At 42.7% G+C, this 15,831-nt stretch overlaps 1 protein-coding gene across 3 annotated transcripts in view; it reads left to right on the top strand.

Moving 5' to 3' along the window:
* mapkbp1 (mitogen-activated protein kinase binding protein 1) overlaps window positions 1-15,831 on the top strand; it is a 76,224-nt gene that overhangs the window by 7,672 nt on the left and 52,721 nt on the right. For all 3 annotated transcript variants that reach the window (XM_055863920.1, XM_055863919.1, XM_055863918.1), the window contains exon 2: window positions 6,851-6,942. In XM_055863920.1, coding sequence (XP_055719895.1) covers window positions 6,851-6,942 — 92 coding nt within the window. The remainder of the gene's footprint in view (window positions 1-6,850; window positions 6,943-15,831) is intronic.

Here is a 15,831-nt window from a genome sequence, read left to right as displayed (position 1 = left end):
CTGGTTAATTTAGCCTACTCAAACATCCGGCTCAAAAAGAGAGGGATGCTATGTTAGCTAGCTGGCTATGGCTATCCAGCACTGGAACTGTACACACTGTACTGCGTGATTGTAGCTGGTTTACTAATGCGTTAGTTGTAGTAGTTATGTTGACTCTGACATTAGATAATATGGTGACAACGATGTAGGCTGTGTGTAGTGGTTAGCGACCATCATATGAAGGTTTGGCTTGGAAAGTTTTTTTTCTCCTGGTCACAAACAGCTGGTGAGTTGTGCACTGAAGTCCACAAGCGAAGGGAAAAGGTGAAATGAGAAGGTGTTTGTATGTGGCTGCTATGAAAGTTAACTGTGTTTGCGTGTAATCGGGGTTGTATTCATTGCGCCAATTCTGTTGAAAAATGTAATCAAACGGAAGCAAACAGAACGAGACAGGGATAAACATACCTGAATTTGTCCAATAGAAACTCTTGTTTGCAACTGTCGGACTAATGATTACACCCTAGATCAGGTAGATGCAGGCAAGAGTGTGCAAGGCGGTCTTGAATGTGTCAATGTCTGTCACCTTGATCACTCAAAATTATCTCGACCTGTGCACCTACAATGTAAACTTTAATTCATAGGGTAGGTTGTAGCAACCTCATGATGGGTATAGGGAAAATTCTAGTATCATGTAGTTGCCTAAACCTATCTATGTTACATTGAACTGGTTGAATGGAATATGATTTACTGTCATCCAATATGATGTAATAGAAATAAGGCCATGCTCATAAAATAAAGTTATCCTCCCTCATCTTAAATGGCACCTACCACCACTGGTACCAGAGAGTTTGTTGTAACGCTTTTTTGCTAAGCCTTTATTACAGCAAAGACTAAAACCACGTTCATTCGTGAATGCAATTTCCGAAATGGAACGGTTTATTTATTGTTTAAGCTAGTTATTCAAGGCTCGCTCTATTTCATTTTAAAACAAATGCTTGATTTGCATTTCAAATCATAAATGAGTTGTATGCTGTGTGATGATATGAACGAATGAATGATTGATCCCATATCCTATATACTGTAAGTATTACAATTTAGGCCTAAGTAAGTTAAGGTATTAAGACTAAACAGGATGTGCTCTTAGGCCTACAGCTCGATGGTGGTTATACAAAGCTGCTGTACTAAGCCTACTAATGATAATGACATTATTATTATTATAATGATGATCCTAATAGTAATAAAACAATGAGAAGGATATCAAGAAAAAGGAGCGTTATTATTTTTCTGACAATTTGGAACAGTGTAAATAACATAATAATGATAAATAATACCAGAGGCTGTTCTAACTAAAAAAAAAAGTTTAAAGCCTTGATTACAGCAAAGCAAAGTTTAAAAACATCCGAATCTGTGAAATTGTTTACTTGACAATGGAATTGGTGCTCATGGAATCAGTAGGCTATTAAACAAATGCTCAAACAGGCAACAGAAGCAGGATCTGTCTTATTTCTGTAGATTTACACTACCGTTCAACAGTTTGGGGTCACTTAGAAATGTCCTTGCTTTCCATGAAAACATACATGAAATTAGTTGCAAAATGAATAGGAAATATAGTCAAGACGTTGACAAGGTTATAAATAATGATTTTAATTGAAATAATAATTTTGTCCTTCAAACTTTGCTTTCGTCAAATAATCCTCCATTTGCAGCAATTACAGCCTTGCAGACCTTTGGCATTCTAGTTGTCAATTTGTTGAGGTAATCTGATGAGATTTCACCCCATGCTTCCTGAAGCACCTCCCACAAGTTGGATTGGCTTGATTGGCACTTATTTCGTACCATACGTTCCAGCTGCTCCCACAACAGCTCAATAGGGTTGAGATCCTGTGACTGTGCTGGCCACTCCATTATAGACAGAATACCAGCTGACTGCTTCTTCTTTGAATAGTTCTTGCATAGTTTGGAGTTGTGCTTTGGGGCATTGTCCTGTTGTAGGTACCGCGTTTAAGGTAAGACCCAGGTGCAGACAGTGTCGAAATAACAAAAGTTTATTATTCGAACAGGGACAGGCAAAAGGACAGGTTAAGGGCAGGCAAAAGTCAGGAATCCAGATAGGTGGGGCAAAGGTACAGGACGACAGGCAGGCTCAGGGTCAGGGCAGGCAGGAATGGTCAAAACCAGGAAACAAGAAAACAGGAACTATAGCAAGGACAGGAGAAAGGGAAAAAACGCTGGTAGGCTTGACGAACAAAACGAACTGGCAACAGACAAACAGAGAACACAGGAATAAATACACAGGGGATAATGGGGAAGATGGGCAACACCTGGAGGGGGGTGGAGACAATCACAACAACAGGTGAAACAGATCAGGAGGAAATTGGCTCCAATTAAGCGCCGTCCACAGGGTATGGCATGGCGCTGCAAAATGGAGTGATACCCTTCCTTCTTCAAGATTCCTTTTACCCTGTACAAATCTCCCACTTTACCACCACCAAAGCACCCCCAGACCATCACATTGCCTCCACCATGTTTGACAGATGGCGTCAAGCACTCCTTCAGCATCTTTTCATTTTTTCTGCGTCTCGCGGTTGTTCTTCTTTGTGATCCGAACACCTCAAACTTAGATTTGTCTTCCCATAACACTTTTTTTCCAATCTTCCTCTGTCCAGTGTCTGTGTTCTTTTGCCCATCTTAATCTTTTCTTTTTATTGGTCAGTCTGAGATATGTCTTTTTCTTTGCAACTCTGCCTAGAAGGCTAGCATCCCAGAGTCGCTTCTTCACTGTTGACATTGAGACTGGTGTTGGGGACTTGTGAGGCGTCTGTTTCTCAAACTAGACACTCTAATGTACTTGTCCTCTTGCTCAGTTGTGCACCGGGGACTCCCACTCCTCTTTCTATTCTGGTTAGAGCCAGTTTGTGCTGTTTTGTGAAGGGAGTTGTGCACCGCGTTGTACGAGATCTTCAGTTTCTTGGCAATTTCTCGCATGGAATAGCCTTCATTTCTCAGAACAAGAATAGACTGACGAGTTTCAGAAGAAAGGTATTTGTTTCTGGCCATTTTGAGCCTGTATTCGAACCCACAAATTCTGATGCTCCAGATACTCAACCAGTCTAAAGAAGGCCAGTTTTACTGCTTATTTAATCAGAACAACAGTTTTCAGCTGTGCTAACATAATTGCAAAAGGGTTTTCAATTAGCCTTTTAAAATGATAAACTTGGATTAGCTACCACAACGTGCCATTGGAACACAGGAGTGATGGTTGCTGATAATGGGCCTCTGTACACCTATGTAGATATTCCATAAAAAATCTGCCATTTCCAGCTACAATAGTCATTTACAACATTAACAATGTCTACACTGTATTTCTGATCAATTTGATGTTATTTTAATGGACAAAAAAATTTGCTTTTCTTTTAAAAAACAAAGACATTTCTAAATAACCCCAAACTTTTGAATGGTGGTATATATGGATGATTTATAAAGCCAGGCACATTTATCAGTTAGGCTGTTGATTATAGATTAAGTTGGGGTTTCCGCTCTACTCACTTTTCTTAGACAATAAGGCAAGGGTTGTTTTCTAGTCTCCTCATTCTGCTGCTGCCTCCACCGCATTGTTCTCAACACCAATATGCTGGTTAACTTTGCTATGATACCCATAGCAACATGGTCTAGGAAAAGGCGCCAATTCAAAAGCGCACTGATGTGTTTCAGAACCTTGGACAGTGACCACTATCCAACGCGGGAGAAAGCGCATTTGTTATAAAATAATATAATTTTTTATTAGTGTTGCAACAATGTTCTTATGTAATATAACCATATGCAATTTCAGTAGCACTGTGCCATCCCCATGGCCTCCACAATGGATTAGTCCACTCAGACAGGTGTGAATCAGACAGGTGTCTTGTACACCATGATATATACAGTACCAGTTGAAAGTTTGGACACACCTACTCATTCAAGGGTTTTTCTTTATTTTGACTATTTTCTACATTGTAGAATAATAGTGAATACATCAAAACTATGAAATAACACATATGGAATCATGCACTAACCAAAAAGGTGTTAAACAAATCAAAATATATTTTACATTTTAGATTATTCAAAGTTGCCACCCTTTGCCTTGATGGCAGCTTTGCACACTCTTGGCATTCTCTCAACTAGCTTCATGAGGAATCCTTTTCCAACAGTGTTTAAGGAGTTCCCACATATGCTTCACTCTGCGGTCCAACTCATCCCAAACCATCTCAATTGGGTTGAGGTTGGGTGATTGTGGTCATCTGATATATCACTCCATCACTCTCCTTGGTCAAATAGTCCTTCTACAGCCTGGAGGTGTTGAAGTCATGCTACTTCTTCCTATTGTCTGTATTTAGTTTCGCTTAATGATATATACATAATATGAGTCATCATCAGCTTTGCTGTGATTGTTTAATTATTGAAGTGAGCTTCATTCATTTGTTTTCTTAGGGTGTAGGCTAATAAGAGGTGATGGAAAGCTTTTGCAGACATAGCCTACTGGCTTAGCGTGAAGCACTCTGGAGTAGGGAGTCAGACAAAACGAATAGGCCACTTTTGTTTGAGTACGAGGGAAGTAAGGAGTGGATGTTCTTGTTTTCCTGGGGCTGATGTATTTCTAAGGCAGTGAGTGCAGCTCTAGAAGATTACTGTACCTTGAACCTATAGTAGCATTAGTGGATGGATCCCAAATGACACCCTTTTCCCTCACATAGTGCACTTATTTTGACCATTCCACAGATCTTTGGTCCATAGACCCCCAGTCCTTAACTATTACAAGCCTACCCATAACATGATGCAGCCACCACTGTGCTTGAAGATATGGAGAGTGGTACTCAGTAATGTGTTGTATTGGACCAAAAATGTTTTGCTTTACCACATTTGTTACAGTATTATTTTAGTGCCTTGTATGTTTTGGAATATTTGTATTCTGTACAGGCAAGTGTTTCACGATATACCGGTACCACGGTAATATCAAGGGACCAAAACATCATAATACTTATGATAACATTTAGAATACCGTAGTACAGTTTCAGATGATACTACCAAATGTTTCGGCCCTACCGATCTACCCTCTGGCGCCTGCTCCCCTATACCTCCATCAGTTTTTAAAATAGAATTTAGCCGTGATAGCGAGCGGGGATGCAGACCCTGTTATTACCTTTGTACATTGGAGCAGCACACAGAGCGAGCAAAGTTGGTACGTTGACCTGATATAACCGAGAGCACAGGCCAATCTGAGTAGGCTTTGCAAGTTCGCTGTCACGCTGCAGTGCCAGGGAGGAAAAACGGCTTCGCGACAGGCATGCGTGCTTTACACCGCAGAAAACGTCTCGTCTCTAGCTCAAATGGTTAAGAAAATATGACCCATACAACCGGAGCTACCGTATTAATACCGGGCCGCTAATTAATAACAAACAATGCCGTTCAGTCATGTTATCTAGCTAGCTAGCAACCTGGTAACTTGGCATTAGATCGAGGCACATTTGATTGGCACTGGAAGAAAGGAAAAGGGTCTGCTACCACACGCATGTTGATTCAGGCTTCTTCTTCTTCTTTGGACTTTATATGGCGGTTGGCAACCAACTTTAAGGTGCATTACCACTACCCACTTGACTGCAGTGTGGGCCTCAGTTCATCTTTCAATCACCTACGTGTGTATATGCTCCTAAAAACCAATGAGGAGATGGCACGTGTGTATATGCTCCTAAAAACCAATGAGGAGATGGCACGTGTGTATATGCTCCTAAAAACCAATGAGGAGATGGCACGTGTGTATATGCTCCTAAAAACCAATGAGGAGATGGCACGTGGGTATATGCTCCTAAAAACCAAATGAGGAGATGGCACGTGTGTATATGCTCCTAAAAACCAATGAGGACATGGCACGTGGGTATATGCTCCTAAAAACCAATGAGGAGATGGCACGTGCGTATATGCTCCTAAACACCAATGAGGAGATGGCACGTGGGTATATGCTCCTAAAAACCAATGAGGAGATGGCACGTGTGTATATGCTCCTAAAAACCAATGAGGAGATGGCACGTGTGTATATGCTCCTAAAAACCAATGAGGAGATGGCACGTGGGTATATGCTCCTAAAAACCAATGAGGAGATGGCACGTGGGTATATGCTCCTAAAAACCAATGAGGAGATGGCACGTGGGTATATGCTCTTAAAAAACAATGAGGAGATGGCACGTGGGTATATGCTCCTAAAAACCAATGAGGAGATGGCACGTGGGTATATGCTCTTAAAAAACAATGAGGAGATGGGAGAGGCAGGACTTGCAGCATATTAAGCGTCACAAGTAGAACCAAGTTCTGTTTTAGCACCTTGTTGACGCGTGCGAGCGGTGTGGGTACAATGATAGAATAGCATGTATTTGTACCTTTATTTTGCAAAGCACGCGACGTGAGAGGTGTGGTCAGCATGTAATGTAAGCCTAAACTATATAAAACCATCTATCTCTTTCTGGTGCTCCTTACATTCTGTTTGGTGCCTAACGTTTTTAAAGTTGGGAACAGTGTGTGTATGTGTTTGTGGGAGAGAGAATGGCATGTGTGTTTATATGAGAGGGGGAGACAGAGAGAGTGTGTGAGGGAGGACGTGCGTGTTACAGCTGGAGAGTAAAGATGGTTTCATGCAGTGTTTTCCCCATACTGCCACAATGACATGCAAATCATTATGCTGAGTGTACAAAACATTAGGAACACCTGCTTTCATTTAGCAAAATACCACACATTTGGTCTGTAGTTTGTGTATGAATTATTTAACAACATGGTATAATGTAATGTGTTTTCCCATTCATTTTATTGTGGGGATATAATAAGCTCTGTGTTATTTCTTTTTCAGGTGACATTAGAGAAGGTGCTGGGGATCACAGCATTTGGGAACCGTGCTTTGGCCTGCGACCCTCGCTCCGGACTAGTGGCCTACCCAGCTGGGTGAGTGACCGTGGTGAACACCCGTTACACACCACAACCACACCCAACAACTGCACCTAATTTGCGCAGAAATCCACAGGAATATGTGACAATGAATGTGGAGTAGTACAGTGAATAGGTTTACTGTGTATGCCTAGTCCTGCACCTCGTTTAAATTCCCACATCTTGTCCTTCTGCTACTTGTGTTCGTTTCTCTTTTGTCTTTCCATGTCATTTCAGCAAGCCATTACACCCACCATATCAGATTATTTAAAAATGGTTTCTGTAGTTAGCATTCCTAAACATTATTTTGTTAAAATAACATTTTGTCTCAGAGAAATTAAGCTAATATTAATTACATGTATTGCATTTTAATGTATAGGATTCAGTAAATACAGTACCCAACATCTGATTTGGACCAAACCTCTTCCTACCAATGGGTAAGAAATGATGAATACCCAAATAAATTCTGAAGCCACCCCATGCAAATCCCACCCCAACAACCAATATAAGGTATCAGTTGTCTATGTTTGACAATTAGGATGAAGCTGCGGCTTTGAGAATTGCTTCTCCAACTATGTAATGTATTCCCTGTGAATCTGCTGATGTTTTCTTTTCCTGTTAAGAGAAATAAATCCTTCACAGAGTTCAAGTAACAGACACATCTCAACATCAACTGTCCAGTGGAGACTGTGAATCAGGTCTTCATGGTCAAATTGCTACAAAGAAACCACTCCTAAAGGACACCGATAAGAAGAATAGACTTGCTTGGGCCAAAAAACATGAGCAAATGACGTTAGACCGGTGGAAATCTGTCCTTTGGTCTGATGAGTCCAAGTTTGAGATTTTTGGTTCCAACTGCTGTGTCTTTGTGAGATACAGAGTAGGTGAATGGATGATCTCTGCATGTGTGGTTCCCACCGTGAAGCATGGAGGAGGAGGTGTGATGGTGTGGGGGAACTTGGTGACACTGTCGGAATTTATTTAGAATTCAAGGCACACTTAACCAGCATGGCTACCACAGAATTCTGCAGCGATTCGCCATCCCATCTGGTTTGCGCTTAGTGGGACTATCATTTGTTTTTCATCAGGACAATGACCCAACACACCTCCAGGCTGTGTAAGAGCTATTTGACCAAGAAGGATAATGATGGAGTGCTGCATCAGATAAACTGGCCTCCACAATCACCCGACCTCAACCCAATTGAAATGGTTTGGGATGAGGTTGACCGCAGAGTGATGGAAAAGCAGCCAACAAGTGCTCAGCTTATGTTGGAACTCCTTCAAGACTCTTGGGGAAGCATTCCAGGTGAAGCTGGTTGAGAGAATGCCAAGAGTGTGCAAAGCTGTCATCAAGGCAAAGGGTGGCTACTTTGAAGAATCTAAAATATATTTTGATTTGTTTAACACTTTTTTTGTTTACTACATATGTGTTATTTCATAGTTTTGATGTCCTCACTATTATTCTACACTGTAGAAAACAGTAAAAATAAAGAAAAACCCTTGAATGAGTAGGTGTGTCCAAACTTTTGACTGGTACTGGATGTGCCTGTGCACAGCTACACAAATTACATCTTGGCAAAAGCTATTAATTAATTAAAGATGAACTGGTCTGGTCCCCATAGATGTGTCCCTTTTTATGAGTAAAACATTAGGCTATGTAGAAATGGTTTCCTAGCTCTACCTGCTCATATTCTTCAGATTATGAGATTTTTCTATTTATACAATACTTGGTCTGATTGGCTAGCATCCTGTCCAAGGGGGTGTACTTGTAGCCTACATCAAGCTGCTTTAGGCTGCAGAAACAGGAGATTGTCTATGCCAAGCCTTACTCTAGTCTGTCTGAAGTGTTGTTGTAGTAGTAAGTAGCCTTATATCATTGTGGGACTGTTCCATTCTGCTGGCACATGATGTTATGTGGTTTCATAACGGATAGGCCCCCAGGGCCGGCTGGTTTTATCATCAAGACAAACATCCATACAGCACAGTCATCTATGTGGGTATTGGGAAACTGGAATATCAGGATCCCAATTTGTTGAATGCTGAGTGTGTGACGAGGGAGGATATTTGTTTGATTTACAATGGCTTTGTTGTACAACTAGTTTTGTCTATGATGACTGAAGGATATCAGCATTTGCTGCAAATGTCTTAAATTACACCTTTTACATACCTCTTTATTGTTAGAACATTTATGGCAGAACCTGAATGCAGCACACTTTAGGTCAATTTCCATTGTGCTATATATACAGTGCAACCTAGAATGATGGGTGCGTTCGTAAATTCACTCTGGCTATCTACTCCAATTTCGGAGCGCTCTCGTCTGAGTGTGCCAGAGCGCAGAATAACTGATGAATTTACGAACGCTCAACACCCATTGAATATGCCCGCTGTCAGTAAACGTTGGCAAGAAAGCATAATGAAATTGTTGCCAGCGGTAGTACAGTTGCAGTCACCAACGCTCTGGATAACATGAAAACTGCCTAACCAGCTCTGCTAGGGGGAGCTGGTTAGGATGGAGCAAATGGCACTCCAGTGTGAATCTACAAACACACCCGATCCGATATGTGCGATTATTGAACAGGATAGTACTGTATGGGGTTTGAATGAATGTATGGCTGGGTCCTCTGAAGCAGCATCTGTCGTGTATTGGTTAATTTGGATCCTTTTGCCGAAGCAGCAGCTATTCTTCCTGGGATCCACACAAAAACATAAAACATGACGAGTAACAAAACACTGATAGACAACAGTCTCACATTTCAATACAATGATTGTGTGTGTGCTTGTGTTTGTGTGTCATTTCACAATCCCTAATGTGCCAAGAGATGTTTTATCATTTATAAAAAATCTAATATAGCTTTTTGCTTGAGTAATGGGAGATGGAAGGGAGTTCCATGTGATCATCGCTCCGTATAATACTGTGCATTGCCTTGCCGCAAATGTATTTTGGACTTGGGGACTGTGGAGAGACCTCTGATGGCATGTCTAGTGATGTGGAATAAATGTCCTCAGTGAGAATTAAATGTCCTACTGCTGGATAAATCTAACATGCATGAATAGATGTGTGCCACAGACCCTCGTCTTGACCGCACCGCACTGCAGCAAACTGGGTCAGTAGTAGCACTGTGTGTGTGTGTGTGTGGAGGGGGGGGGGGGGGGGGGGGGGGGCGTATGTGTGAGGGGAATACTCCTTAGACCACTCTGCCCCGGAGGAGTGGGCTCTGCTCTGCCTCTGTGCTGCATTGCAGCTCTCTGCTGGAGGGTCTTACTACAGCCTGAGCCTTTGTAACTGCAAGCTTGCAAACAAGCCTGCTGTATTCTCAGAAGGACTCCGTAAAGACTTAAGGCGATGGACGGACAAAAAAATCAATGTAGAGGAGAATACAAAAATGCAGCTCAAATGAATGCTTCGACTACTAAGAATAGCTTAAATCCCGAGGCAGTAAATATTTGGCTCCCATGAGCTCTCACTTGCTCTTTATCAAGACTACTGTACAGTATGTCACTCTTCTGTAGTCTCTCTTATTGGTTCACTTAGAAAAAAAAAGCTGCACCCTCGCATGGCTCCGATGCGATACATTTAATAGATGCCAACGTTTGGACAGCTACAGTATGCTGTCTTTGGGGTTTCAGCGGATTTAAGCAGCATAGCTGGAGCTGAGCTCAGGGAAGCACTAGATATCACCGTCATTGTTAGCCACTTACTCTGGCCGTACTGGGCAGACAGGACAGGAAACTTGCAGTACGGCAGATTAACAACGAGGTCGTCCAGTCTGTCTCAGCATGAACAGAGGATGAGAAATAAGACAGGATCAGCATGGGGGGAGGGGGAGGGTCTGGAGTGGACTGGCAGATTGGAGGGTGGTCTCTGTCTCTCCTCTCTTGGGTTGGAAGGAAACTGATATCCCCTCTTTGTTGACACCACAGACCCTGCGGGGCTTTCTCATCTCAGAGGCTTGACCACCTGTCAGTCTGCTAAACCAACCCACCAGATGGCTGATGGGTGACTGATGATGATGGTAGTGGCCGTGTGGCAATACTTTTACTCAGCCTACCATGAATTAGCCATAGGTATAGGCTCTTCTTTTAACTTGTTTTTCAAATGATCTTTGAACGATGGCCTCTCAAATATACCGGTAGGCCCAATGTAGACAACACATTCTGAAGGTGCCTATAACTGAACCTGTCGGATAAGTAATTATTTTATTTATATTGCTTTGAAGTCAGAATACTTTCACAAGATTATGTGCTTCCTATCATGTTGGACAACAATATCAATCAATTTCAATCAATTTTATTTTATATAGCCCTTCGTACATCAGATAATATCTCGAAGTGCTGTACAGAAACCCAGCCTAAAACCCCAAACAGCTAGAATGCAGGTGTAGAAGCACGGTGGCTAGGAAAAACTCCCTAGAAAGGCCAAAACCTAGGAAGAAACCTAGAGAGGAACCAGGCTATGAGGGGTGGCCAGTCCTCTTCTGGCTGTGCCGGGTGGAGATTATAACAGAACTATGCCAAGATGTTCAAAAATGTTCATAAGTGACAAGCATGGTCAAATAATAATCATGAATAATTTTCAGTTGGCTTTTCATAGCTGATCATTAAGAGTTGAAAAACAACAGGTCTGGGACAGGTGGCGGTTCCATAACCGCAGGCAGAACAGCTGAAACTGGAATAGCAGCAAGGCCAGGCGGACTGGGGACAGCAAGGAGTCACCACGGGCGGCAGTCCCGACGCATGGTCCTAGGGCCCAGGTCCTCCGAGAGAAAGAAAGAGAGAAGGAGAAAATTAGAGAGAGCCAAGATTTTCAAAATGTTCATAAATGACAAGCATGGTCAAATAATAATCAGGAATAAATCTCAGTTGGCTTTTCATAGCCGATCATTAAGAGTTGAAAACAGCAGGTCTGGGACAGGTAGGGGTTCCATAACCGCAGGCAGAAGAGTTGAAACTGGAATAGCAGCAAGGCCAGGCGGACTGGGGGCAGCAAGGAGTCACCACGGCCGGTAGTCCCGACGTATGGTCCTAGGGCTCAGGTCCTCCGAGAGAAAGAGAGAAGGAGAAAATTAGAGAGAGCCAAGATTTTCAAAATGTTCATAAATGACAAACATGGTCAAATAATAATCAGGAATAAATCTCAGTTGGCTTTTCATAGCCGATCTTTAAGAGTTGAAAACAGCAGGTCTGGGACAGGTAGGGGTTTCGTAACCGCAGGCAGAAACAGTTGAAACTGGAATAGCAGCAAGGCCGGGCGGACTGGGGACAGCAAGGTGTCAGCATGCCCGGTAGTCCTGACGTATGGTCCTAGGGCTCAGGTTCTCAGAGAGAAAGAGAGAACGAGAGAATTAGAGAGAGCATACTTAAATTCACACAGGACACTGGATAAGACAGGAGAAGTATTCCAACTGACCCTAGCCCCCCGACACATAAACTACTGCAGCATAAATACTGGAGGCTGAGACAGGAGCGGTCAGGAGACACTGTGGCCCCATCCGAAGAAACCCCCGGACAGGGCCAAACAGGAAGGATATAACCCCACCCACTCTGCCAAAGCACAGCCCCCACACCACTAGAGGGATATCCTCAACCACCAACTTACAATCCTGAGACAAGGCCGAGTATAGCCCACAAAGGTCTCCACCACAGCACAACCAAGGGGGGGCGCCAACCCAGACAGGAAGTTCACGTCAGTAACTCAACCCACTCAAGTGACGCACCCCTCCTAGGGACGGCATGAAAGAGCACCAGCAAGCCAGTGACTCAGCCCCAGTAACAGGGTTAGAGGCAGAGAATCCCAGTGGAGCGAGGGGAACCGGCCCTGGAGAGACAGCAAGGGCGGTTCGTTGCTAGTTTTGCTGCTGTGAAAGTACAGTACCAGTCAAACGTTTGGACACAACTTTCACACTCATTCAAGGGTTTTTCTTTATTTTTACTGTTTTCTACAGTGTAGAATAATAGTGAAGACATCAAAACTATGAAATAACACATGGAATCATGTAGTAACCACATTTTTTTAAACAAATCAAAATATATTTTAGATTCCTCAAAGTAGCCACCCTTTGCCTTGATGACAGCTTTGCACACTCTTGGCATTCTCTCAACCAGCTTCACCTGGAATGCTTTTCCAACAGTCTTGAAGGAGTTCCAACATATGCTGAGCACTTGTTGGCTGCTTTTCCATCACTCTGCGGTCCAACTCAATACAAACCATCTCAATTTCGTTGAGGTCGGGTGATTGTGGAGGCCAGGTCATCTGATGCAGCACTCCATCATTCTCCTTCTTGATCAAATAGCTCTTACACAACCTGGAGGTGTGTTGGGTCATTGTCCTGTTGAAAAACAAATGATAGTCCCACTAAGGGCAAACCAGGTGGGATGGCATATCGCTGCAGAATGCTGTGGTAGCCATGCTGGTTAAGTGTGCCTTGAATTCAAAATAAATCCTGACAGTGTTACCAGCAAAGTACCCCCACACCATCACACCACCTCCTCCATGCTTCACGGTGGGAACCACATATGCAGAGATCATCCGTTCACCTACTCTGCATCTCACAAAGACACGGCTGTTGGAACTAAAAATCTCAAATTTGGACTCATCAGACCAAAGAACAGATTTCCACCGGTCTAACGTCCATTGCTCATGTTTTTTGGCCCAAGTAAGTCTCTTCTTCTTATTGGTGTCCTGTTAGTAGTGGTTTCTTTGCAGCAATTTGACCATGAAGGCCTTATTCACGCAGTCTTATCTGGACAGTTGATGTTGAGATGTCTGTTACTTGAACTCTGTGAAGCATTTATTTGGGCTGCAATTTCTGAGTCTGGTAACTCTAATGAATTTATCCTCTGCAGCAGAGGTAGCTCTGCGTCTTCCTTTCCTGTGGTGGTCCTCATGAGAGCCAGTTTCATCATAGCGCTTGATGGTTTTTGTAACTGCACTTGAAGAAACTTTCTAAGTTCTTGAAATGTACCACGTTGACTGATCTTCATGTCTGTAATGATGGACTCTCTCTTTGCTTTTTTGTTTCTCTTTGCTTATTTGAGCTGTTCTTGCCATAATATGGACTTGGTCTTTTACCAAATAGGGCTGTCTTCTGTATACCACCCCTACCTTGTCACAACACAACTAATTGGCTCAAATGCAGTAAGAAGGAAAGAAATTCCACTTTTAACAAGGCACACCTGTTAATTGAAATGCATTCCAGGTGACTACCTCATAAAGCTGGTTGAGAGAATGCCAAGAGTGTGCAAAGCTGTCATGAAGGCAAAGGATGGCTACTTCGAAGAATCGCAAATATTAGATATATTTTGATTTGTTAAATAACTTTTTGTTACTGCATGATTCCATATATGTTATTTCATAGTTTTGATGTTATCACTATTATTCTACAATGTAGAAAATAGTGAAAATAAAGAAAAACCCTTGAATGAGTAGGTGTGTCCAAACTTTAGACTGGTACTGTATGTGTCCCAAATGGCACCCTATATGGTGTTTAACTATTGATCAGGGCACATAGTGCACTCCTTTTGACCAGAGATCTATATAGGGAATAGGGTGACATTCGGGATACATCCAATGTCTGCAGGGTAGTGTTCTTTTCTAGTTGGGGAAAACATGCTTCGTCTGACGAAAGCACAAGACCTTTCGTAATGCTTAGCTTAATTGTAGTCATGTTACTGTAGTCATGTCATTTTGTCTACCAAGCACTCCAGCTTGCAAGGGAGGGAGTGCAGCACATATTCTTCAAGGGATACTGTGAATTTCTGATTCATGGCTTTGCTAATAAATAGCCAACTGTGTTTATTTGACTGTGCTTGCAGACACAGGATGAACAGCAGTGTCTGGGATAGACAAAACAGGATAGCAGTCGACAGTTTGTGCTGGCCTAGTACTGCAGTCTGCCCTGTGTGAAAGAGAACGTGTAGGATTATTTTGCCCGAGAGAGGAAGCTCACCTTTATTACTCAGCCGTCCTCCTAAGGTCATTGATCTGAACCCTGTTTGTCAATCCCATCACATTCTCTATATAAATACACTCTCCAATCCAATAATAATGATGTTATAGATAGATGGATAGATATGCTAGATACTAACGACTCAATATTCCACACTTTCTCGCTTCCCCTGTGAACCCCGGTGGAACTGTGGCTGGCGGAAGTATATGGAGTGTTTGTGGTGAGATGAGTAATGGGATATTGAAACATGAGATCATTCCCCTCCCACCCCTGTGGCTCTGGCTTAAGTAATGCCACAGAGTAGACAGCCATGAGGCATTCCTTTACCGCTGACAAAGGCTTTTAAAGCACAAACCAGATGACAGCCAAAGAATTGAAGGAATCGACGTCGTAGTGCACTCACTCAGCAACGTGCAGCTTCTTTTCTAGCTAGTGAATGAGATGACAGCACAGCGGACAGGAGTTGTTCTGTGGTGTGGTCTCTCTCCCTCCGGCCCAGCTGGCCTGCATGTCCTGTCTTCCCACAAGTCCTCTGGCTGCTCTCTGAATGTGACACCAGCAAGCAGGCAGCCTAAAACACGATCCGGGGGCCTAGGTAATCAACCACTGGCAGAGTGTGTGTCCCAAATAGCACCCTAATCTCTGCATTATACTGCACTACTTTAAAGGGCTCTGGTCAAAAGTAGTGTCCTACAAAGGGAATAGGGTGCTATTTGAGATGCAGTCTGCTTTTCTTTCTCTCTCGTTCTCTCTCACTGAAGGCGCTGTTGCGCCTTCTTCACTGCATAGTCTGTGTGGGTGGACCATTTCAGTTTGTCCGTGATGTTTCTACTCTCTGTTCATTATATATGCATAGTCACTTTAACGATACCTACATGTACATACTACCTCAATAAGCCTGACTAACAGGTGTCTGTATATAGCCTTTTTTTAAATGTCTTTTTACTGTTGTTTTATTTCT

Source organism: Salvelinus fontinalis, chromosome 15 (genome assembly GCF_029448725.1).
Source record: "Salvelinus fontinalis isolate EN_2023a chromosome 15, ASM2944872v1, whole genome shotgun sequence".
In the NCBI taxonomy this organism is placed as follows: Eukaryota; Metazoa; Chordata; class Actinopteri; order Salmoniformes; family Salmonidae; genus Salvelinus; species Salvelinus fontinalis.
Note: the sequence above shows the minus strand (reverse complement) of the source record. Positions and strands in the feature narration are given on the sequence as shown.